General features: G+C 37.3%; 1 protein-coding gene across 1 annotated transcript in view; it reads left to right on the top strand.

Annotated features, from left to right (window-relative positions):
* The window catches only part of pamr1b (peptidase domain containing associated with muscle regeneration 1b), a 42,215-nt gene extending 20,267 nt beyond the window's left edge, over window positions 1-21,948 (top strand). Inside the window, exons 3-14 of the mRNA XM_047353543.1 lie at window positions 2,665-2,790; window positions 3,244-3,358; window positions 8,784-9,001; window positions 9,631-9,738; window positions 13,642-13,812; window positions 13,972-14,157; window positions 15,703-16,569; window positions 16,655-16,831; window positions 17,307-17,373; window positions 17,518-17,747; window positions 20,568-20,926; window positions 21,004-21,948. Coding sequence (XP_047209499.1) covers window positions 2,665-2,790; window positions 3,244-3,358; window positions 8,784-9,001; window positions 9,631-9,738; window positions 13,642-13,812; window positions 13,972-14,157; window positions 15,703-16,569; window positions 16,655-16,831; window positions 17,307-17,373; window positions 17,518-17,747; window positions 20,568-20,926; window positions 21,004-21,573 — 3,194 coding nt within the window. The 3' untranslated portion in view covers window positions 21,574-21,948. The remainder of the gene's footprint in view (window positions 1-2,664; window positions 2,791-3,243; window positions 3,359-8,783; window positions 9,002-9,630; window positions 9,739-13,641; window positions 13,813-13,971; window positions 14,158-15,702; window positions 16,570-16,654; window positions 16,832-17,306; window positions 17,374-17,517; window positions 17,748-20,567; window positions 20,927-21,003) is intronic.
* The last annotated feature ends 5,071 nt before the right edge of the window (window positions 21,949-27,019 follow it).

Raw genomic sequence — 27,019 nt, 5'->3', positions numbered from 1 at the left:
TCATTTTTTAGGAGATGATGGTTAATGTGTAATAAAATAATAATAAAAAGAAATAATAATATACATTATATCATACAGAGCAACTTCTCACCCAAATATATTTGTAGACAAATAGTTCGGATCCAATCGGCCAGAAGCCGCAGGTGGGCACCAGGACTCCCCTCCGTATAATGGAGGTGGACTGTGGACAACGTCTCAGGCTGGCCAGGCGTCCGTGTCCCCTCCTGCGGTTTCCTCTGGCACGTTGGATCAATTATAGTATGAATGTCCCAGATAAAAGGTCACTGGCATGAGACTTATGGGGAGGACATTAACACGCCCTTCTACTGTGACTAGTTCGCAGCGGTGTTAATTTTCTGGAATGAAATCTGACCTGAATCCCCAAAGTCACCAGTACGTATTTTTAATCTGGACAAAAGAAAACACAGGACCTGCAGAATCTTGCTATGATTCTTCCAAAAATGCTTAGTCCTCCAAACACACACAACAGCACTCACAGAGTTAGTATTTTAACATATTTATGTCCCTTCAGCAATATGCTACCAACCAAATTATCCAGTTCCCTTACAGTGGAACTACCTAGTCGTTTCTAATCTCCTTGTGGCGAGATCCTACCTAAATTTATCGCTATTTCCTTCCGGCGAAATAAAACCTACCCAATTGCTGTCTCCTTATGGCGAGATGCTACAAACGACTTTTTCTTATCTTAGCGCTTATTCTATTTTAAAACTGTCTCACCTCGGAGTTGACCTCTTGGTGACTCTCTGGATCCTCTGAGAGTCACTGTTTAAGCAAAGAAAATAAGATTATTGAAATCTCTCCGCTCAAAGGACCAAGTTAATGTTAGGTATTATTTAGTCAACTCAGAGGCAAGAACGATACAGAGTCCGATTTACTTGCAGCAAGGGTAGCTCACTTTTGCAGTGCAGACTACAAAGTGTTGGCACCCCTCTCTCTTTATTTATACATGCTTGTTCACACACAGTTCAACAAACATTCAGGGTGTGTGTGTGTGTGTGTGTGTGTGAGTGTGGGGTCAGAAAGGTTAGGGTTCATGTGTCTGATAAAAGCATAACTCACTCCTGTCCCCATCTCCCTTCCTGTGGCATGTAGGAGGGAAAGGCACTTAGAGCAGACATGAGGGATAAACAATACAAACGTTTTCAAACCCTAACAATATGTAACCTTAATAAGAGCAGTAGGTGTCGCTGTTTCAGTCTACATTATGGCTGTATAGAAATATTTCCAAATACCCAAACCGGTCTTTGTTCCAAGTGAGAGAAAAGTGTAGCAGCCTTTTTTTTCAGCCATCAGCCAGGCAGGGTGCAGCAGCAGGTGGGGGAGGGGGAACGCTGCTCTACGCTCCAAACCACTGGAGCGTCTCACTGAAAAGACTCTAAATCATAGAAAATCTTACAACAAAAATTGTGAGCAGTTTTGTTTCAAAAAGCGTTATACCTTGATAACAGTAACTGACCCATGGTGCAGCTGTGACTAATAAAGGGGAATTTGGTTGCTGGTGTGCATGTGCATGGTTCTATAGGTGTGGATATTTTTTGACGTACACCATTTTCGGCTAAAGGGCGTACATACACTTTAAGTATAGATCCTACGTATGTTTTATAAATGAGACCCCTGGGCTTTCAAAACAAAATGTTGTTTGCTTTGTCTGTAATTTATCTAAAACTAAATATATAGAGGGACTTTCCCCATAATGCACATATATCATATTTAAATGTTCCCAAACTGTGTCAACACAGAGATATGCTATTTGTGCATTGCTCTTTGGATCTACATTCAGAATTAGAAGCTCATACAAACAATGTTTTACATACATTTAGCACTTGCAAACAACTTTATGAATTTATCCATCAGACACTATCCATCACAATTACATTATCAATAGTATGTAAGATACTGACTGACAATATGAACTTCTCAGGACAATCTTTGAACAATTCAAATGCATCCCTTTGAAATTTCAGGGTAAACAAGGAACTTTATTTTGTGAGTGAGATAAAATAAACAACATTCTTCTGTGCTTAAACCTAGATTAGCTCTAGATGTAACTATATGTGCAGGATGAGGCTTTTAAACACATGAATGGGAGTTCTGAGAATTTTTCTATAATTTTCTATACGCCTATCCCCTGTAGAAAAACATAATATTTTCCTTACAGCATGAATATGCTCATTATCTCTTTCATGAGGAAAAGCAGCTGCTACAAATTAAATTAATACCTTAATAACACAAAAAAAAATGTTTTCCAACCATAAAATTATAATTTTCCATCAGTACATTGCCTCAGCCATATTGCTGGTAAAATTTATACCACTCCAAGTTGTACGTTGTCGTCACCTTTGACGGACAGGCTGACCTCCTAAGTGAAAATCCATTCGCAAAGGAAGCCATTTCTAAATTTTCTATTTCAGGAAGCAGCAGCATATGTTTGTATTCTGTTGTAGTGACAGCTGAGCATAATGGTTTTAGCAGAGTTGATGCAAAAGAAACATTTACAGGGTCTAGGGAAGAACGGCTACGTTGCTGTAGCTCATCTCGTAAAATGTTTCATTTTCCTATATCTAACCACAGTGGCTTTCTTTTAACTTTACACTGCATACCTTTATTACTATAATGTTGCTTCCTGTTCTACATCTGTTGCAGGCTGCAGCATTTTTGAGAACTGTAAGCGTTGTAACAATGGCACATGGGGGCCCCAGGATGACTTCTTTATTAACAACAACTACTGTGCTGAGTGTCGCCCTGGCTGGTCTGGAGGGGATTGCAAGAGTAAGTCTATTTATCCTCCCTCATAGCTTCTCCATTTCTATAGGTGAAATTAAACTGAGGGTTCCAGATTTTTGTTTTTCTTTCTTCCACACTGATTTCTCTTCAGCTGGGGCAATTGTGGTAAAAACCATGTGGTTCTGGCAAAGATCCAAGATGGCACAAGTAGATGACTGACAAGTCAGAGTAAACAATCCACAACCCCATAAAACAACCTAATATATAACACTGGTTCTAACTTTTATATGCAAATCATCTATCAGGAGACACAATATGCACAGAATGCATTTAATTGAAAGCAGATGTCCATTCCTCTTCTGCTTCTACAGTGATTTTGAAAACTTAAAAGCAGATGTTCTTGGTTTGACAGAAAAAAAAAAAAAACAACAGTACAAGTTTCCTCTGAGCAATTAAGCTACAATTGAATGTGCAGCATAGATTGTCTGTTTGTTTCAGAGTGTGGGGGTGTTATCCGTAAACAGCAAGGCCATTTGGTTCTCGAGAGCTATCCCAACAATGCAAGGTGTGAGTGGACCATAGAAGTGGAAAGGCCTTTTACTATTGAACTCAGGTAAGGCAGCAAACTGTTCTTCTTTTCACATTTACTTATTTTTTGTGTTATGTGGTGTTAGTTAATTATATCATGTTTCTGAAGTATTGATAAGCAATGGTAAACTCTGCTAATGTGTATTGTTTCATAATCATATTCCTTCAAAAGTAGCTTAAAGAATTTTTTATTTCCTCCCTATTGTCTGACCTTTATTTCAAATGTAAAGAAACTGGAAGATTCTGTACATTTCAAAGATTAAGATTTATCCAGCATAAATTAAAAATAACATTTTCACTAAGTATTATAAACAACACACATAACTAGTAACTTAAACTGGTAATCATTATTTTTGTTTCTTTATTTTCAGAAGAATACTTGTCCCTGGTTGGAACTGTTTTCACATTTAGGGTTTCAAACATCATTCTACTGAATAAAAATACATGTTTACACTTAGTTAAACACATTTATCAAAATGAAATCATTCATCTCCAGTTGAAACCAGATATTTACACTGTATAAAGAAATTTTTTATTTCCACTTACTGGCATAAAATCGGACTGAACATTTTGTTTTAGGCTGGTTAAGATTTAAAAAAATAATTTATATTTGCAAAATTCCAGATAAATAAACAATATATTTTTCATCACATTCTTCAAATTTTGAATTTTAGACACTAAGATTATTTTTTCTTTAGATGATTATCTAATGGCTGTTTAGGCTTTTGATAGGTTAATTCATAGCATTTGAGTTAAATGGAGGGACACCACTTCAACAAATCTTATACAGACATGGGCTGAAGAGGCCACTCAGCAAGGAAGAAGCGGTTCCAAAAGCAATGCGGAAGCATATGGAAACATTACCTGTGGTCTGATGAAACTAGAATTATAATAAACGCCCTAGACATTTGAAGGAAAAAGGGGGAAGCTTGCAGGCCTGACAGGCCCAGGGTCAGCATGGAATGGCACCGTTATGTTGTGTGGGTGTTTTGCTGGTGGACTTAAAAGTGCAATTGACAAAATAGATCCTATTAGAAGGAAAGAACTGAAGCAGCATCTCAAGTCATACAATGCAAGACGGGAAGTAAACATCTTGGCACCAATTGATCTTTTACATGGATAATTACTCTAATCATGGTTCCAAACTAGTTACAAAGTGGTTTAAGGACAACAAAATTAACGATTTGGAGTTTCTATCACAATACCTTGATCTTAGACCTATTGCAAATTTGTGGGCAGATTGTGCAGCTCACAAACGTGACTCCTGAGGAATGGACCAAAATTCCAGCAAACTATTGTGAGTATCTTACAAAAATATACTTAAAATGTTTGACCCAAGTCATACAGTTTAAAAGGAAAATACTAAGAAGGATTTATTAACAATTTTTTCTTGCATTTAACAAATTATTTTGTGTAATCCTTATTGATCTAAAACAGAAGTGGTTTAGTTTGATTAATGTTAGTGAGCTAAAACGGTCATATAGAGTGCATGTATGGTTTTAAGTCTAAAAGATGCATTCACACATATTGACAGACATTCAGTCAAGAACATCTTTTGAGCACAACACAAAAAACAAAATGTCCTGTATGCCATTGAGGTGGGATACAAGGGTTCAATGAACTGACCTATGATCTATCAGAGATATGTTTAAACGACTTTGTAAAATGCAGTTAGTTTAGATGAAAGGTTGACACATTTTCTGTTCACTACATAATGTGCAAAGATAAAGTTAGCTGTAATTGTCTTTATGTTTTTCTAAACTGAGTTTAGTGGAACTGCAGACATTTTTTAGAAAACCTAAAATGAAAGCAGTCACTTTTTTAATATTTTGTTCTTATATTTATTTATAATAATGAGGCATGATTCCACACAGTTGTTATATAGGTCTGGCAGAAATACTAATGTATTAATTGAATCACATGTGATATAAATTAATTACAGCCCCTTAATTTAATAGAGGCTAAATGGACATTGATTTTAATTTTAGTTTAATAGCTGCAATTTCAGACATGCACACAAGCCTGAAGCCAAGTTTACAACCTTGGAGCATTGGTAACCATAACAATATTCATTACATTCATAATTACAGCTTGAGTGTAGTTGTAATAAAGTACATTTGAAGCTGATATTAAGGTCCTTAGGTTAAGGAAAGCAGTTTACTCTGGATATACCAGAATTCTCAGTTTTATAGGTGCTTAACTTCAGTGAAACCAATGTATCTGGACATACCATCAAAAAGATGGATACTACATACTGTTCCAACTTTGTTGCTTGCAGTTTTAACTTGTACTTTCCAAAGAAAGTCCTAACAGTGCCACTGAAAGGTTTATGAGGATTCACAAAATGACCACTTTGTTTCAATAACTTTGAAATTACAAAAACACATTTAGTGTGGTTAAAGCTTCAGTTATTAGTATCTTCATCTGAAATAGCCATTAAAAACTGGGCTGCTTTCTAGAAATGTCCACTTTGCTCAAGCATTTCCACATGATGTGTTTTGTGGACTAATAGCAAGTCTATAGCAGAATTTGAAAACCTTAATGGGCCGCCCTATTCAGGAGAGGTTATTGCTTTGCTGAAGTATGAAATCTTTCTATTTCTGTAGCCATTTCTCATTACACATAAAGAGTTTTCCAAGCAAGCTTTTGAGCAGAGATTTAGCAGGACCTTGTTGAGACTGAGAACTTTCTGCTTACAGCTGTTTTACTGTCAAAAATGAAGTTTTTCAGCAAAATTTAAATTAATGTTTCACATAATTTAGTAGAAACTGCTGCAGACTAACATTCCCCCATACATAATCCCTTATTAACAGAAGTTTCAGAACCAGATGTGACTGGCTGATTTTTTTAACATATCAATACCTTGTTTTAAACTCATCAAAGGTTAATCTTTGTTCCTTAATCACCTATAATAAAACTCAACACTTTCTGTTTTTCTGGAATGTTCTTAAAAATCACACTCACACAGGAGGTAAACTAAGCATCTCCTCATCATTATTATATTCAGGCAATTCACAATTTAACAGAAATTTTCCTGCAGCTACTCTCTTTTCAGAGGAAAATGATGATCTGAAAATGATGTTAATTTTTGTTTGTTCCAGTAATTAACAGTTTTGCTTTAGTTTTGGAAATATTGCAAAATCAACATTTCCTCGGCATCAGGAGAAATATTTTACAGGCTTTCAACAGCTGGCAACTAGAATTAGAAAGAACTAGATGGTTAACTAGACAAGGAAAGTAGATGATGTTTATTCACATTAGTTTGTTAAATACCACAATGTAATAGAAGCTACAAAGGCTTTTTATCTGATTAATAGGTGGTAAATATGGTTTACCCATTAATAATGTTTCAATGTGGTGCCAGAAATTATAAAAAAGTAAAGGTGGAGAATGGGTTCGGGCTTTACTACTCAGTGAAGATTGCTCATTTTCTAATCTTCAGTACTCTATTCATATGTGTAATGTAAGCAAAATTAAAGCTAGCAACTATGTGTCAGTGTTATATTAACTATTGTCCCCCTCATTCTTATGTTTGGATAATGTCATTATATTAATCATTATTTGTACATAGAAAAGCAAGCAAACAAAAAATTGCCAAACAGCAATAGCCTTAGATTTTATTTTACATGAAAAATATAAGGTATATCTATTTCAAACACTGTTAAAGAAGATCATGATTACTCACTAATCAGAACAACTTATTGCCATATTTGTTGAAACTGTCAGTATGCAGTATGAGTGAATTTAAAAGCAAACAAACAAAAACTGATTATTGTTATCAACTACCAGAAAGCAGAAAAGGCAGCAAGAGTCTTGGACCCATACTGTGGCAGCATTGATTGCTAGATTCTGCATGCAGGACCAATTATGCAGTTTGGTGGTTTTGGAGACAGAACTGAAGCACAAAACAGAGGGAGAAGTGGGGCCTAATTACTGACAGAGACTGTTCAACTTTAAACAACTTCAGTCTGACACCACTTAACCATTTTAGTATGCGTGGTGGGGTTTCTATAGAGGAGTAGAGGTGGTAAAGAGGTCCAAAGCACGCTCTGATTTTATCATGCTTATGTAATACTTTTGAATTTATCTACAGCACCATTTAAATGTTTAACTGCACTGATCATGAGCATAAAACTCATTTAAGTCATTTTGGGCTTTGAAATTATTTTGTTGATCTCTTCTTTTTACAGGGTGGAAAACTGACTTTTGAAAACATAAACCATATGCAAAAGTTGTTTTTTGTGGATTTTCTATAATCCATGAATGGTTAGAATTACTTAAACATTTTCATATTCAAACTTATATTTGCTCTAATATTTGTTAACAATTCTCTTAGGAAGTTGGACCTTAGTTGAGGTTAGTGATAAAATCTCAATATTAGCCTGCTTTAGTTTTTCCAAAACCAGTTTTGATGTGTGTCTGCAGTCACTGTCCTACTGGTACACCCAGTGTATCAGATGACATAAAATTTGTTACAATGATTGCGAGCAGTCCAGGAACCATCATCTCTCATTCCTTCAATAAACTGGAAACTGCTGGAACACCAATGTAATTGTCCACAATGGAGCAAGTTTGATACGGTCATGGAATAAGAACTCTTTTTTTACCAAAATCAACACTTTCAAACTTGTCTGAAATTTACAACCTTCCACATGGAAGAGCCAGCTCTTATTTAAAGAAATGTTTTATAGTCAGATGATGTAAAGGACAATTTGGCCATAATTACAAGAAGTATGTTGGTAGGAGTGAAGGAGAAGTCTTCAAAGCAAAGAGCACTATACCAGCTATTGAGCATGGAGGTGGCAGCATCATGCTATGGAACTGTTTACCGCTGGTGGAAATGGTGCACTTTACAAAGTTAGTGGAATAATAAGAACTAAAGACTATCTCCAGATTTTTCAACTTCACCTGGAATTAACAACTAGAAAGTTGAAACTTAGACACAGTTGCGTGATGTAAATAGGTGATGATCACAGAAACATTAAGAAAACAGGTTAAACTAAGCTTTGAAACATTCAGACCTTAACCATACAGAAAATATCTGTGCAACACTTCAATTTAAAACCAATTTAAATTGACTTTATCAATTCAGAAAAGGACAGTGGTCAGATATCCACCAAAATATATCAGAAATGCTTTGATGGCTACAAAACGTTTGTGTTCGGGGTACGAAAAACTTAAGGACTTCTATCCAAATAAAAGTGAAGTATAATTTTGACATTGTGTGAATCAAAGGAAAGCCATAATTTAAAACTTGTGCGTCTTGTTTAAAATTGATCAAAGGTATAATTTGTATGATCATTCCACTTAAAAAAAAAAAAAACTGTTTAAATGCATCATTAAAACCCCAAAATGGAATTAATAGCCATGATGAGCGTATATGAACTTCTGACTGTTACCTAAAATTATCTGAACATTGCTTCCTTACCTGGTGATTTATGTACTTTCAGGTTTATGATGATCAGTCTGGAATTTCATCCTTCCTGTCGTTATGACTTTGTGGAGGTCCGTGATGGAGACAGCATCAACTCTCGTGTCATCGGTAGATTCTGCGGGAACAACCGACCGGCCCCACTTCAGAGCTCTGGCAACACTTTGCACATTCTGTTTGTTTCTGATGGTTATAAGAATTTTGATGGATTATTCGCCACTTTCCAGGAAAGCTCGGGTGAGTCATCTAAAAGGGATAATGAATGTACTACCACATCAATTTATGAGAATAATTTACATTTTAAAATGTAGAGACCAGCCGGATCTTAAATCCTCGCCTCAGCTATTGCCCAGGAGAACAATTTTCACCTAAACCAAGTCTTAGTTCTATAGAAAAGAACTGGCATGTGCTATGTGCAATAAATAAAAGGGCATTTGTAATGTTATACTCAATGAACAAAGAGGCTCTTTAAAGATGTAGTCCCCAACAGATGCAAACAAGAAAGTTTCCATGGCACTCTGTGTTCACTGCCTTTTTAAAGGCCTTTAATAGAGCGCGACAGGCACCTACATGTTACAGCAAAAGCCTTCGTCCGGGTATTGCATCTGTTATTAGTCAATTGGGAGAAAAAGGGTCTTTATTTTCCAAAAATTTCTTCTTTTTAAGGCTGAAAAACCAACAGCAAACACACACAGACGTAAGTTACCAGCCAAGTCAGAGGTTGTAAAAGTAAACAGAGGCTGTTTTGTGAAGAACTGACCACATGCATTTAGAAATAAAGCAGTAAAGACTAAGACATTTCTGTTTAATTGATGATATATCCTTAATTCTGGTTGTATCTCAGAGTCATGTCTGCCTGTTAACAGCTTGCAGCTCATCCCCTTGCCTACATGATGGGACTTGTATCCTGGACACTTCTTACACTTACCACTGTGCCTGTCTAGCTGGCTACACAGGGAAGAGGTGTGAAAACAGTAAGTGTTTATGATGTAAACAAAATGCTTATAGTGTCTTATGGTATTTACATATTAAAGTGTAGAAATGAAAATGCTGGTAGTTTCAGGAATGGCTACAACAATCCCTACTAATAACTTAAATATTTTGTCTAATGAGGTATTTGAAGGACTGTACTGAGCCTTAGAAAATGGAAGAACTATTTTAGCAATTCTGAAAGTAGACACACCTAGTTACAGCATATTTATCAAGAACAAATTTCTTCCTTGAAGTCTTTTTTGTTTCTATTGTTGCTGGCCTGAGTCAGGCAGTGAGTCACAGTCATGAGGGAAATGTTTGTGGTATAGAAAATAGATTTTTAGTAAAGAGTCTGAAATCCATGTAACTAATCAGTATCCCTGATGCAAGGGAGGACTAATTAAAACAATGAATGTCAGAATTCAGCTGTTGACAGACACAGTGTCCTGCAAAAGTATTCACATTTAGTTTTTCCATATGTTGTCATGCTAAAAACTTTATTTTATATGGGGAACCTGAAGAAAAGTGTGGTGAGCATTTGTATTTATCCCCCTTTACTCTGATACCACTGAATAAAAGTCACCTAAAACGTAAACTATTTGTGTATAATTTAAGTTCAGTGCAAATACAGGTGTTCTGTGAAAGCCTCAGAGGTTTGTAAGAGAAAATTTGTGAACAAACAGCATAATCAAGACCAAGGAACAGCAGCCATCTCAGAGGTAAAGTGGTAGAGAAGCTTAAAACATGAATAGGTTATAAAACAATGTATCTGCTCAATTAGTTGTCCAAAAATGAAAAGTGTATGGCAGCACTCCTAACATAACAACAAATGAGTGTTTACTAAAACTGCAACAGCAAAAGGGCATGTGCTAACTCCTGAGGAACTGCAGAGATACACAGCTCAGGTGGGAGAATCTTTTTTTTTTTTTAATACCATGTCTTGTCTGGCAGAGTAGCACTCAGAATTGTTGTCTGAATGCCAAGAAAAAGCCCAACAGATTTATTTTTACAAGTAGAGCATCACAGCTAATGCTTTAAAGCTCTGCTTGATATTTATAAAATAAACTTTATTAGAAACTGCTTTGGGATTATTTCAGTTGTTACAGACACGGCAAAGGAAAAAAAAAACTGGACAAAAATAAGAAGGACGAATGAGAGAGGTGAGGCAAAAAAGAAAAGGGCAGAGAATGAGAAAAGAATGAAGAAAAGAAAGAAAGATGACGAGAATACAAGATAACACCCTGTGTGCACGGTACTTATGAATGCAAAATGTATTTAGTGGTAAATGCGGCTCCATATAGAACATTTGTGTATCTGTTAACAGCTGAATCTGAACACCTGTAGGTCTGAGTGTGAGCGCGCTTGTGTATTCAAGGTTTCTCCTTGAAAATATGCAATAGCGAGTGTGAGGAGCCACAGACCTGCCTCCCTGGACCTGGGACAGATATGGAGGATATCCGAGCCACAGACATCCGAAGGCCCCCCAGAGCTCAGGAACCCCAGGAGAACCATCGCCGGCACTACCACAACCCCCCCAGAGAAGAGCAGGGGAGCGTCCCAGTGGAACCACCCAGCAGCCACAGTGCAGAAGCCCCAGGGAGCTGCAACGACGAGCCCACAGGCCCCGCTGGCAGCCGTCTACCCTTGAGCAAATCAAGCCATGGACCCAGAGACCCGAGATCCCAAGACATATCACTCCCCAAGCAGTTTAGGCCCCCCATTTCATGGGGGGCCTAAACTGATCCAGGAGAGGGAACAGTCCAAGACCCAACTTGACACAAAAAACAGGCACACAGTCACAATCACACATTCCCACCCTCATGTGTACACATAGAAACACTCACACCCACGCACCCAACATAAAGACAAACAACAATGGACGTCGAACACTCACTCACACTCCCCATACATACTCTATACTCCCAGGTCCAACACCTATACCTGGGCTGGGCTAGCCTGGGCTGGTGCCTAAACCTGAGTGCCCGGCCAGGGGTTAGAGCCACAGAAGGAAGCACTGGAGGAAGGCAACCACAGCACACCAAGGACCAGGCACCCCGCTGACCCCACACCCAAACCCCGGAAGTGCCCCAGCATGTCGGCCACCCACACTCCCGCACAGTACACCCTGCCGCACCAAGCAGGCCAGCCGGCCAGTCCCTCCACCAAAGCGAGGCCACATCCCAATCAACACGGCACACTGCCCAGCCAAGACCCCCTCGCCAGAGCTCAGGCACCGAAGCCAGGGACGGAGAGCCAAGTGAAATCCAAGAAATCCTGAGAGAGCCAAAATGCCAGCCCCAGCACCAAACAACCCCCAAGACCCAAACCCCCAGGTGGGGGAATCTTGAAGTTGGCAACTGTTTGTAATAGTTAAAAAAAAAAAAAATCCATGAAAGGTCCTATTTGGAGTTTCCCATGTGGGTAATACATGTGAAAGTGCACTGGTTGAATGAGACCAAAATGAAACTTTTTGGCCCGCATGCAAAATGCTAGCAGAAGCAGGAAACTAACACTATGTGTTTCCCTGAACCCATCCCCCTTACAGTGAAAAATGTTGATGGTGGTAGAATCATGCTGTTAGGTCCAGGGAAACTGGTCAGAGTTGATCAGAATATGATGATCCCGTAAGAAAATCTGTTAGATGCAAAAAAAAAAAAAAAAAGACAGCCAAAAACTGGGGCAGAGGTAGAGATTCCAGCATGGCCAGACACCTATACATAAAGCCAGAGCAAAAGTGGAATAGTTCGGACCCAAGTCCAGACCTAAGACATTAAATTTGATTTTCACAGGAGCTGTTCTTCCAATCTGACTGAGCTTGAGATATTTTCCAAAAAAAGAATAGGCACAAACTTTATTCACTAAATGTACAAAGCAGGTAGAAACATACATCCAAAGTCTTGAAGTCTTAATAGAAAAACAAGTCAGTGTATTCCCAGTCCATAATGCATAAAAGTGTTTTTTTAAATTAATAGAACCTTAAATGTCTCCCAAATGTAGTTTACATTTATTGTTCCAGAGTCAGATAGCAAATTTAACATTGAATCTTGAAGTCAAATTTTTTTTATGTAATCAGTGAAACTCTTAAAATTTTCTTCATTTTTACCTTCACTCCCTAGCTGACTTTAAACAGTAAGGAATGTTTTTCATTGTACACATTTCCAAATCCTTAAGGAAAGGAAAAATGAGACAGAAAGTGTCATAGTTTTTTCAATTCTTTTGACACACATGCAGAAACTTGAAACACTGTATGTGTTGTTGGTGTTGTTTACACCAACAACACATACAATTTCCAGAAGGTTTACCTGTCATGGAGAAGAGAAGTTTTAAAGTGTGTTCCTTATGAACATGTGAACCTCTCTAACTTGTTGCAGGTCTTATCGGACAAATGTAGACATTTAAATTGCATGTTAAAACCTGCACAACAATCTTGATATGCAACGTTACTAGTTTTCCTACTGCAGTTCATAAATGTTCTTTTACGACAGTGGAAAGTTGAACCGTTTACTGCTCTTTTCTTGCATCTATTTTTTCCTCATTTACAAGCCATGTCTTGCTGTGAGCTGTTCACACTTTGCCATGATGGGTGAAATTAATTCTAATTGAGCCTCTGTGGTAGCAGGGTAAGCTTTAAAATGTTGAGAACTTTCTAAATAAGAAAAACAAGTGAGTTATGTGAGACTTTAGTCAGTCCAGTGGCTGCTGGCAAGAACCTCAAGGATATGACTGCATTAATGGTGTGTTTTTGTGGTCCTTCAGAACATTGAGTTACAGTAACACAAGGATTGAAATAAAGACCATGCCTCCTATACATCATAATTTCAAACATCCACTTTTTGTTTATGAAAGAGGAAATGAAAGCAGCGTGTCTTCATCAATAAAATATGCTTGCCTGTGTTTCCACTCAGTGGTGGGATGCCACAGGCCTCCAGTGCCCAAACATGGTTCAACAGAGGGGCTGTTTCTTCACTCTGGTGCTAGAGTCACTTACCATTGTGACCCGGGGTATAAACTACGGGGGTTTCGTACTGCCATCTGCCTAAATGATGGTACCTGGAGTGCACCTGCACCTGAATGTGGTAAGATATAATATGGGTTTATTTTCCCCCAAATAGTAACAGTTTTGGATGTTCATAGTCAGCGGGGCACTTTCTTGTTTTTGTAAGCCTTTTGCACAGCCTTGCAATGATGTACATAATGGAAAAAACTTCATTTTCTTTCCTTGTCTCTGGTGCCAGTGGAAAGAGTCTGTACTTTACCACCCAAGCCAGTAAATGGTGACCACTTGTTGGTTTATGGACCCAATGATGTCCTCATTGCTCTTCAGTATATGTGCAACCAGCCCTATGAACTCATTGGGATCTCCCAGAGAACCTGCCTCCCTAATGACACCTGGAGTGGAACTCCTCCTGTTTGCTCTAAAGGTCAGACAATGTTTCCTACAATATAAAAATAACATAATCATACTTTGGATAAAATATTTATGTATCAATAATTTTGTTTTATAAAGATACATTTTTAAAAAATAAATAAAAAGTCATTCAATATAAAGACACAGTTTCGTACCAAACCTATTTATAGCCTGCCACTGAGGTATTTGTATGCTGTTGTGCCTTCCAAAAGTATTAATGCCTTTGAAACCTCTTTCACATTTTGTCATGTTATCAAAAAATTCAGTATATGTTATTGACATTTTATGTGGTTAGATGAACACAATGCAGTGCATGCTTGGTTCTCAATATTTTTTACAATTGAAAATAGTGTGTCATGAATTTGGATGCAGCTACAATGAACCAATACTTTGCACACCTTTTGCTGCATTTGCAAGTCTTCTGGTGTTAATTCTACCAGCTTTGTACATCTTGACACTAAAATTGTTGTCAACTCTTCTTTGTTAAATAGCCCAAGTTCAACCAGACTGTAGAGAGAGTTTTCATGGACAGAATTTCTCACAGATTCTCAAGCATTCCACTTGCTGTGTGGTTCAGGTCATAGTTCTGTTGAAAGTTAAACCTCCTCCCCAATTGCATGTCTGTGTCAGCCCTGAAACAGATTTTCTTCCAGAATTGCAATGTGTTTAGTGCCATTCATCTTCCCATCCACTCAGACCAAAACCTCTTCAAAAGAAAAGCATCCTCTCAGCATAGCGTTCCCACTATTTTTTGCAGTGAGGATAGTAGCCTGATGTTAGGTTATGTCAAGATGCAGTTTTCTTCTTATTAAACCAGAACACCTTCTTACACATCTTTGCTGGACCCCCTACATTCCAGTCTTTTATAAAAGTCAGATCTGTGGAGTTAACAACCACTAGTTGACCTATCGATGGATCGTCCTATCATGACCAGAGTTACCTTGAACCCACTGGTTGGTTTCTGTTTAATGCTCCAACACATGGCCTGTCTGTCAAACAGATAGGCCATGTGTTGTTAGGTATGCAGTTGCACCATACTCTTCACATTTTCCGATGACTGATTAAACGATTCTCCCTGAGATGTTCAAGCCTTTATTGTTTTTTATTTAACCCTACTTTAAACCTCTCCACAATTTTATCCCCTGTTGTGACTGCTGTGTTCACTGGTCTTAATGGTGCTCTTTGTTTCTCAAACGTCTGGAATAGTAATGAAGTTAAAATACACACAAATCGACTCTAGTTACTAATTCAATCTCATCTGAAAAGAAAGGGTCACATCTGACTTTATTTAGGAGGATGAAAGAAAAAGAGAGCTGTAAACAAATGCATGGCACATTTTTTTCAATTGTCATTTGTTAAAAAAAGTTTAAAACAGTGAATCATTTTTCTTCCGTTTCACAATTAGGCAGTAGTTTTCTGTTGATCTAGCACATAAAATTCTAATGAAATATATTTGCCTTTTATGGTTGCAATGTGAAAACATTTGAAAAAATTTCAGGGGTGTGAATACTGTTCCAAGTGTCTCGCATAATATTTTTTCCTTTTCTTTCATTCACAGTAAATAACACTTTAACTGAAAAAGATAAAAATAAAGTGCAAGAGGCAGACACAGGTGAAGGAATAGATACAGAGAGTGACAAACATATCAGTAAAACTAAAGAGATACCTCAACAAAACACAACGGAAAAAGGAAATGCTGGTTGGGAAGATATATACTCTGGGGGAGAGAACACATCAGTGGACACAAAAAATAATTACACTGGAACGATTCCAGAAAATACTGTGGACAAAGGTAAGGATGAAGAGGATTTAGAGGAAACAAGCACTGGGTCAGAGAAGCCCAACAGAGACAGAAAAAATGAAGTGGATACTAAAAGCACAGACAACAGAGTTAACACAGTTGAAGAAAAAGATCCAGAGTCACCGAAACCTCCTAAGAAAAAGGAAGACAGTTCAGACCCTGAACTAGAGAAAGGGAAGATAAACACCACGGAAATACTGGTGAGAAAAGACAAAGGGCAAGAAGAGACGGAACGGAAAGAGGAGCAAGTTAACGGAAAGAAAGATTCTGATAAATTTGGCCCAAATGACACAAAATTCAGGACAATTGTATCAGAGGGTGACACCACCATGAAAATATTTGAGCCGGATAGGACCAAAAACAGCACAAGCACTCAGGATTCAAAGGAAGCAAAGAAAGAAAATAACACCACTGGATCCCCGACAGTGAGGAAAATTGATCCCTCTCGAGTTAATGTGACGCAGTACACTTTGTACAGAGCAAATGAGGAAAATAGGAAAATGAAAGAAAAATCTGATAAAACCAAGGACGAGACCGGTAAAGACTCCATAGAAAAAACTAAGGAGTTGGAAAGAAAGAGGGAAGAAAACAAAAAAGACAAAGAAATCAATCAGAGTCTTAAAGGTGAGAGATTTATTGAAAAAAATACAAATAAATATACATTTTTACCATTCTTCAAACTCATCTACAATGTGTTACACTCTTATAGAAAATCGGTGTCCATCTCTGCCTCGCTTGCTCAATGGCTACCACCAGATGGTGCCAGAGTTGGAACTGGAGGCTGTAGAGTTCATGTGCAACCACTCTTATGCTCTCACTGGCGATAAAAGGCGAACCTGTCAGCCAGACGGTACCTGGAGTGGCAAACAACCGCTCTGTTTAAGAGGTACTGCTATTTTTCTAATATTCATTTCTTTTACAAAGCACAGAGCTACATGGTTATTCTGAACATTTTCCTTACTTTAATGAACAGGCTTTTAATGTGAAATTATTTGATAGAATAGTTACAAAAAATACTTCCTGTTGAATTGTCTACTAAATGCATTATACACCTGGATAGTAGCTTTTAGATATGTGGGAAAATTATTATGGTCTAAATGATTCGCAGCTTTTTGCAAAAACGTAAATGAGAAAAAATACCTCTCGCTTTACTCTCCTGATAAATGTAAGAAGTAAGCAAAAATATATTAAGCACAATCTTCATGTCTTTTATTGGTATAAAATTCCAGCCATTAGCCAGAGTTTTTCATTCACTTTGACCAGTTACCTTATTCAAATAAACTGTTGTAAAATGTTGTGTTTATTGGAAGTTCTCTGAAGCTATTCTTAACCTGTACCCTATATATTTTTTTTATTATCAGCATGTCGAGAGCCTAAAGTATCAGAACTGGTCAAACAAAATGTTCTGCCACCACAAGCACCATCCAGGTATTTTTATTAATGTTGTAACACAAACATGGTTGTTAGAATATAAGTACCTGAGATTGTATCTATAGTAATATGTGGATGCTTGGGGATGAAAGTATTAACTCGCATCCAAAAGCATTTTTCAACCCTTTATTTTGCCCACAGGAAGACGATTGTGCACAGGCTCCTTTCCTCTGCAGTTAACCAGCAGCTCCAGTCTGTTGGGCCCACTAAAGGTTCCCCAGTGCTTCCCCAGTTGTCCGAGGGCTTCCACCATCTATACACCCATATCGAGTATGAGTGTGCTTCTCAGTACTACCATCACTTTGGCAGCGCTCGGCGCACATGCTTGAAGACAGGGAAATGGAGCGGACGTCACGTCTCATGTTCACCAGGTGAGGGCAGCAGAACATTAATTATTGTCATAATGTAGATGCACGGATTAGTACTGCTGTTTCAACACTTATACCCGCGATCATAAAAGGTCACTAGATCATTTATTACCATTTTATGACTTATAAATGCTGTAGAGAAAGCCAATAAATGTGAAGATGTGTAAAGATTTATTTAAAAATAGAAATGCTAAATAGTCACAAGTTCATTAAAACACAAAATGATTTATCAGGTGTTCTATTTTATATTTATCCTTGTAATCAAGCTACCTCAGTTTACCTCACTTCTCATGTTCATTTCTGGACCTGTCATACTCATTTAAAGAAAGATAGAACGGATTTCTCAAATTTAGTTATATTGAGTGTTTATGGTCATTTAATGTCTAACCAGTGATAGATATCTCTCTTCACTTTGATTGAATAGATATTAGTTTTAGAGCTAACAGGTAGGTAGAACTGGGCCGAGACACAAATTGAATACTGTCATCTTGAAAAAAATAAAATAAAAATCCTGCAAGCTCTGTTTAAAAATCCAGTACCACTTTACAATATGATTCCCATTAGAAAATATTAATTAATAGGTTACATCACAATATAATCAAGCAGTAAGTTTGAATATAGATCATCAATAGGCAGTTATATGGCAGTCATAAGGCCCTTTCTTACACTGATGTAAAACGTTTGCACTATTTATTAGTAATTTATATAGTAGCAACTAATAATAGTAATACGTGCAGCCAAATGAACTCTGTTTCAAAATAATGCAGGATGAAAAGAATGAAATGCCTTTCAAGTGAATGCTATATTATTGGCTTTCAAGAGAAATGCACATTGTGAGCACAGTGGTGCATGCCGTCAATTAAGAAGTGTGATTTATAACGCAGATAGATAGATAGATAGATAGATAGATAGATAGATAGATAGATAGATAGATAGATAGATAGATAGATAGATAGATAGATAGATAGATAGATAGATAGATAGATAGATAGATAGATAGATAGATAGATAGATAGATAGATAGATAGATAGATAGATAGATAGATAGATAGATAGATAGATAGATAGATAGATAGATAGATAGATAGATAGATAGATAGATAGATAGATAGATAGATAGATAGATAGATAGATAGATAGATAGATAGATAGATAGATAGATAGATAGATAGATAGATAGATAGATAGATAGATAGATAGATAGATAGATAGATAGATAGATACAGCAGATCAAATTTTAAGTTGGCACAACCTCTCTACAGAAGTCCGCTACAAAAAAAAAATAATCTGAAGATTTTCCTGACAGATATGAATCTAACTGACTACTGGAGATATACAACAGGCACCGGCAACCCCTACAATGATATGTGGGTTTAGACAATGAATGGATATAAATACATTTTTTGAAAAAGACCAATTGTAGGACTGAAGACAGTCCTCTCAGACTCATAAAGCAGTCGTTTATTTTTTTCATAATAAATATTTCATTACATCCATCCTCCTTTTAGAGACACTGATCTACTCCTACAAGCTGTTCACTAACAATAAAATTGCAACTGAGATGTAAAACTGGATGAAAAGAAACACAAAGAGACTAACAATAGAATCTATTATTAAAGAAGCTTTCATTTAAGCATTTATAAAATATTAAATTTATCACAGCAACAGCATGTCACTTTATGTCAGCAACAGCAGCATTTTATGGAAAGGCACTACAATTCAAGAATATAATCAAAAGTTTAAAGTTTTTTCCAAATATAAATCAGAAAAATGTGGAGTGCATATTTATTTAGCTTCCCTGATTTTGGTTGAAGTTTTCTGACACCTTCTGGTAAAGCTCTGACTGTATGTGGAGAGTCTCAGTCCCACTGCTAGGTAAACCTCGGCCCATCACCATTTCTTGTTGCCACTATACCATAAAGGCCAGATTTGTAGAGTACTCAACTAATATTTGTTCGATCTGCAGTTTCTGTCACCTAAGCTGTGGATATCTCCAGCTTCTTCAGAGTTAATGACCCTCTTGGTTGCTTCTCTGATTAATCCTGATTACAGGTCAGACTTGTGGAGTGTAAGACTAATCAGTATCCTGTCAATAAATAATCTTACCACACGCAATATTTACTAAATAGGTTCGTTCTGAAGACAATAGGCCACACTTAGTTTTATTTTGGGGAACAACGTAAAGGGGTTTAAATACAAATGCATTCAACATTTTCTAGAAATTCCTCTTCAGAAATATGCTCTACATTTGGAGAACATATATTGGTCTAAAGTTGAAGAGTTGGTCTAAAATCACATAGAAATTCCAATAAAAACCATTGAAATCTGAAAAATGGGAACGGGCTTAAGGTTATCAACACTTTTGCAAGGTACTGTCTCAAGCTTGTTTCAAACGTCTGAAATTATACGTAGATAATATTTTTTTCATATCTGATTAAAATCCCAGTTGATTATTGAATTTATTTAACAAATAATGAATACATTGTCAATAATTTGATATGTTAAATGCATAGTTAAGCCAGTGGTTAAACATTTAATGTGGTTCAGTATTTTACTGTCTTTTAGCTTTCAAGTCAGTTAGGCAAAATCTTTTCTCTGTTTCAGACTGAACACCAAATACATTTAAGACATTACTGGCATTTGACATTGCAGTCTATGCAACTGGTTTACGTTTTATCTGTTTTCAAAATAAATCAAATATAACTGAAATTCTCCTACTTCTTATTTCAGTCCCAGTGGTACCTTTTTTTCTGTGTCTCTTTTTCTTCCAGTTGTGCCTTGATAATAGCCTTACCTCTCATTTTCTTGCTTCCTTTTTGGCAGTCTGTGGGAAACATGTAAACTTTGACCCGGAGAGGTCGGAAGAGGCTCACTGGCCCTGGCTGGTGGCCATCTACCGCCGCTCCCGCAAGGGGATGGAGACCAAGGTGATGAAGGCAAACAGCCAGGAGGAACCCCTGAAGAAGGATGACGGAGGTAGAAGTAGCAGCTTAGATCAGAACTCTGACTGGCAGCTGGTCTGCAGTGGGGCTCTGGTTAACCAAAGGAGTCTGGTGGTTGCAGCTCACTGTGTGACAGAGCTAGGCAAGGTATATCCTGTGGATACAGCCACCATCAAGGTGGTGGTGGGGAAGCACTATCGCAATGACCAAAGGGAAAGTAAAGGTCCTCAACACCTCAGGGTAAGATTCAGGGTGTTTTACCTTCATGTTGACTTTTCAAGAAAACTAGCAAAGTTACAAATGTCTTTGTCTTTCAGGTGGGCTCCATTGTTGTGCATCCAAACTACGACCCATATATTCTTGACTCCGACATTGCTGTTATCAAGTTACTAGACAAGGCAAGGATTGGAGAAAAAGTCCTGCCGCTCTGCCTGTCAGAGAACCAGGAGGAAGAGGTTACATCTGGTCAGGGGGTTGTGACAGGCTGGTCTCCCCTGCAGGATTCCAGTTTGGGCCTCGACGAAAAGGCAAGGGTTGGGCTGGTTCACCTTGCTGATATAGTCCCATGTGAGCAGCAGTATGCTCGTAGCGGTGTGCCAATCAGTGTTACAGACAATATGCTTTGTGCCAGCCAAAAACCTGACTATGGACCATCTAACATATGTCCGTCTGACACTGGGGGTATCCTTCTCCTTCCTGCCAGCTCTGGGAACCAAGTCAGCTATAACTCAAAGCATTCTCAGGTGCAAGGGCACAACAAAGGCTCATGGAGTCTCCTGGGACTGGTGAGCTTTGGCTATGATCAGGGGGAGTGTGATCCTGAACTCTACACTGTTTACACACGTGTAGCTAACTTTAAAGACTGGATTGAGAGCAGCATGAAATGAAGACCCAACTGATTTTCAATTTCTTGGTGTCAAATTATTCATTCTGTCCAATGTCTAATGCAAAAGGGCATTTTTTAAATAAATGCAGATGCAACACTGGACAATATAATGCTTTAGCTGTGTTAAGCAGTTACCTCTTCGTCTGAATAACTCGAAATTTAGGTCCCTCAGCCTAACATTAAAGACTTGAAAATGACCAGAAAGCAACTCAGCTGAACATTCTAGCTGATAATGATTTGGATGTACTCCCGTTTATTATTTCAGTGTTCTGAATAACATCAGTTCTAATAATGCAAAAGATGTACATAATGTATTAAAAGACATAATGTTAAATGTTACATTTTTTTAATAAAGAACAGAACGTGTTAAAAGTTACATATCTTTATTTCTCCACTGCATAATCCGGCCCCCACCATGTTTCACCATAGAAATGATGTGTACAGAGTAATGTGCAGTATTAGAAAATTCTGGATTTTATTTAGGAGTTTCACAGTGAAGGCAGTTGAATACAAATGTACATCACATCTTTAAATACAAATTTTTAAAACGCAATTATGTGCTACTTTGTGTTGGGACAGCAAAAAAATACATAGAACCTTTTGGTCGCAATTCAACAAAGGAGAAAAAAACTCAAGAGGTATGATTATTTTTGCAAAAAAGCATGTGTTTAAGTATTTCTCTAAAATGCATATAATTTAACATTAACGTCTTATATTTTCAATATAAAACCACACCATGTTTTTTTTAGTAAGTACAGACTGTTCAGAGCACTATCAGTTTTTACAACTATGTCCACAGTGCACTGTTAATAGATCATTTGTTAACTTTGTGCACCAATTAAATCTTATCTTTTTGACATTCCTTCAGCATTCAGAAGTGATTTAACAGAACTGCAGAATTTCCTGACTTTCAGACAGGAGCAATCATAGATTTATTATTATTAGTATCGAATTAACATAATTCTTTACTATCAGGATGTCCACAAAATGCAGTTAAAAGCCTTCAGCTGATTCAGAATGCTGCAGCAAGAGTTCTGATGAAAATTAAAAAGAGAGATCATATTTCTCCTATTTTAGCTTCCCTTCATTGGCTCCCTGTTAAATCCAGAATAGAATTTAAAATTCTCCTCCTCACATATAAAGCCCTTAATGATCTAGCTCCATCATACATCAGAGATCTGATTGTTCCATATGTTCCTAACAGAGCACTTCGTTCTCAGACTGCCGGTTTACTGGTGGTTCCTAGAGTCTCTAGAAGTAGAATGGGAAGCAGATCCTTTAGTTATCAGGCTCCTCTGCTGTGGAACCAGCTCCCAGTTTTAGTCCGTGAGGCAGACACCCTGTCTACTTTTAAGGCTAGGCGTAAAACTTTCCTTTTTGATAAAGCTTATAGTTAGAGTGGCTTAGTTTATCAGGGAGGGAGCCTTCCTCCCTCCCTGTTGGTTGGAATAAGGGGGAGTCAGGTTTAGTCTAAACCGGCTCAGTTATGGTTGAGGTGCAAACACACCCTCCATTTCTGCTACCTGTATGACCCCTTCTCTTTTCCAATGGTTATAATCAGTCTGACAGAGGGAGGTATCCCAATCCTTGTGGTTTTTAGTATAACAATGACCATCAGTGGGACCCTTTGTGGGGGTCCTTGAGACGACATTGTTGTAAATAAGCGCCGTTTAACTAAATAAACTGAACTGAAACTATCTGTGTAGTTATACTGCTATAGGCTTAGGCTGCTGGAAGACATAATGACCACTTTCACCCTCTTCTCTACATTCTCACACTACTCTCCAATTTTGCATTATTTGCTGTTATTTCAGCTTTTAACTTTGTTCTCTCTCTTTTCTCTTCCTAGAAGCTACACCTGGCCTGGCTCTGTGTCTACCTGTGACACCTTTCTGGAGAGGGGCATCGTCCAAGCTTCTGCTGGCAACAACTTAATGCTCACCCTCTACCGATGATCCACATAGCCCTGTCTTTTAGTGTTTAACCCTTTCTCTCTCCTAGACATGGCGATCGACTGAGCTTTACTGTAACTAATTATATGTGCTCTTTTTCAGACTCTAACCTTGAAAACTGGCTCAGAGTTAATCTGTTCTTTCTTTCTAGGTGAAACAACTAAAGGACCTACATCCATTAACATTTACTTTTCCTTCCCATAGAAAGTACTCCTGGATCAGTGCTTCTTTGTTCTCTTTGTGTCTCTGCTCTGTTCTCTCAAACCCTCAATCGGTTGTGGCAGATGGCCGCTCACACTGAGCCTGGTTCTGCTGGAGGTTTCTTCCTGTTAAAAGGGAGTTTGTCCTCTCCGCTGTCGCTACATGCATGCTCAGTATGAGGGATTGCTGCAAAGTCAACACCAGTGACTGTCCACTGTCTCTACATGCTCATCCGGGAGGAGTGAATGCTGCAAGTCACCGACTGGATGCAATCTGCTGGGTTTCCTTAAACAGAAAAACTTTTTATCCAATTTGAATAAATAACTGAATCTGATTGCACTGTTCAATGGTTAGGATTAATTGGAATGTATGTACCTGACTGTTGTGAAGTGCCTTGAGACGACATGTGTTGTGAATTGGCGCTATATAAATAAAACTGAATTGAATTGAATAGAATTGAATTTAACAAAGGGCTGATCTCACCGAAGTCCTGCGTTTCCCTGAGGACAGTTCTAATCACTGAGGGAGGACTGTTTCAGTTCACAGGCCCTTGTAAACTCACAGGGCATCATCAATAGACAGAGACAGAGAACACTCAACCAAAGATGGACTGAGCTGGTAACAGAGGCATTACCCTGAGCTTAGACCAAAGTAGTGGTGAGAAAATACTGCCATGAGAAAGTGGTTAACACTGGAGAGGCAGAGGGGCAAAATACCTGACCTACATGAAATGTTTAAGTTTCTGTTTTTCACTAAGGTTGCTGGGACTCAGTGTGAACAGAAGAGCTGTTGGAGCTGATGCACTTTGGCACAGCCATTTTTATTTTTAGTGTCCTGGTATAACAAACGTGGATTTGTCTGTTATGTTAGGCAATCTCTGACTCTCACTAAGATACCATACAGTTTTATTCATAACATCGTTGGACATTTATTGATAAATTAGGGAATTGTTTTTTAAGGAATCCAAATAGTTGCTTGAAACCCCTAACTTGTCAAGTAATAATGTTGCCAATGCAGAATCGCTAGACATACAGTATATGCAACAACACATCCCAAATAATCTTGGAGGCTCGCTCTGATGTTGCTGCCAATAACAAATCAGATGGTTCCTCTCTCCTGTTTAGATCTCATGATTCTTGCTTTATATTGACAGTTTTCCAGCTTTCCTCAGCTTATTGGAAAAACAGAATGGCTCTGAGACAGCAAATTATTTTGTTGCTTTTACTTTTTGATTTTTTAAAACCAGAAAGGTACTGGGTTCAAACATGGAAGATTTGGGGCCAACATTTGACATTTGTCACTATTTGCTGTTTGTTTGGGAAGCTCTACACTACAGTACAATGCTCCCTAAAATGTCAAAGATACTTTATTTGTGGCTACAAGCAGCAGGACATGCTTTAATTTAACTACATTTAACTGAATTACATTGTAGTGAATACTACTAAGGAATGTCATGTTCTACTCAGTGTCTTGTGAGTCATAAACCTGTAATATTTCCGAACCTTGTAAAATAAAGCAAAATTTAAATGTGATATTGGCGATGAGTGAAAGATGCAAGCAAAATATAACAGATTTTAGTTAGAATACCACATCTAAACTCAAAACTTCTTTTTTGCTTTGCTGGTGATTTTTCTTTTAAAAATCAGTCAAGATCTTAAAGAGAAGGAGATTTCAAACAAGATCTAACTTGGTACCCCAGAGACAGAACTATTACCTCTGATTTTGTTACAGTCCATTTCATTGTAATTGTGTAATTTTAATAATGGCAATGTGATGTAGATTACGGAAAAAGACTCAACTGTATTTTACTGATCTAATACGCTCTAATCATAATAGCCATTATCACCATTTTAAATCAGAATTCATGCCTCTGAGCTAGCTCTAAAGTGAGCAGTAATCCTATTAGTTAAACACTACATTTGACAATGAATCATTTAATTTCAACACATTTTCTGTTACCAGAAAATACCACAAGATTTTGCATCAAAGGACTAACTTTGATGCAACAATCCTTTTATACTCAATGTATTAAATGACCATAACAAAATAAAACAGCAACATTTATATACATATAAATATAGAAAATAAGTGTGAAGATTCACATGTAGAATTCTTATTAAATGTTTAAAATATGGGCAAAATTCATCATTGTGTTTATATGCCCTCATGTTTTTAATTAAATTTTAATTAAACTCACTAAAACATGCCATGTATATCCCATGAATACCAAACCGAACACACACACAAAAACCAGAACAGAATCTCTGTATTAGAAATAGTCTATATTAACAGAAGTCTTTACATATAGGTTTGGGGTAAAGTAATGTTCATTAAGGCTGAAAACCCTGAAAATTGTTGATATGGTAAAGGAAATATTTTTTTTAAAGACAAACAAGCAGGTTACTTTGTGTCAACATAAAAACCCACCTAAAAAGCCTCGAGATTATGTATGACACACGGTATTATGAAACTCTAAAAGTCAATTTCTCATATATTCATTGGTAATCTGAGTAGTCCATTGTCAGCAGCAGCAAGGAAATTGTGTTTTTCAAATATGTGACACAGATAAGCCACTGTTCACCTTATCTTCTGAAGCAATATAACAAGAAAGAAGAATGTCTGATACATAACAGGTTCAAAGTGATTTCAGGCTTTATTATAAGAAGCACAGCAAAAAATACCTCATGTTGCCAAAATATGTATATTTTCTCCTCTTTCAGAGATTTGGGACAACGGCTGCCAATCTTAATATACATGGCCTTTCAGTGTTAAAAATGGTGACTTGATTTGACTCTGCAGTGTTGATGTGGAATAATGTTGTCTGTTGGGAAATTCTCATTAACTCAGAACCTGTCCTGGCAAATCATCAAATAGTGTATTCCTGGATGTATTCCTGAAGATTCCTCCTCCTGTTGAACAAATGCAATAATCTCTGTCAAAGCAAAAAATGATACTGAACACTTAATGGTAATGTACTTTAAAATAAAATTATTATGCAACTTTAAATGTGCGAAAATGTCATTCAACTAAATAAATACATACATTTTACGGATTTATTGATTTTCTAAGAGGAAATACCAATACGCAACACAGAATTAACCAATAAAAACTGTTAACATCTGAAATATTCAGTATCCAGTATAGCTTCTCTTCTTTTCAATGACTCAGCGCAGTTGAACAAAGGAGAAGAAGATGAATTGTCATTAATGTGGGAAATTAGAAAATGACAATCCAAATGCATGAAGGACATACTTGACTAAAATAAATTAATAAATCAAAATCAAAATTGAACTT

Source organism: Girardinichthys multiradiatus, chromosome 2 (genome assembly GCF_021462225.1).
Source record: "Girardinichthys multiradiatus isolate DD_20200921_A chromosome 2, DD_fGirMul_XY1, whole genome shotgun sequence".
NCBI lineage: Eukaryota > Metazoa > Chordata > Actinopteri > Cyprinodontiformes > Goodeidae > Girardinichthys > Girardinichthys multiradiatus.
The sequence above is the reverse complement of the archived record's forward strand: the minus strand, read 5'-3'. Positions and strand labels throughout refer to the sequence as shown.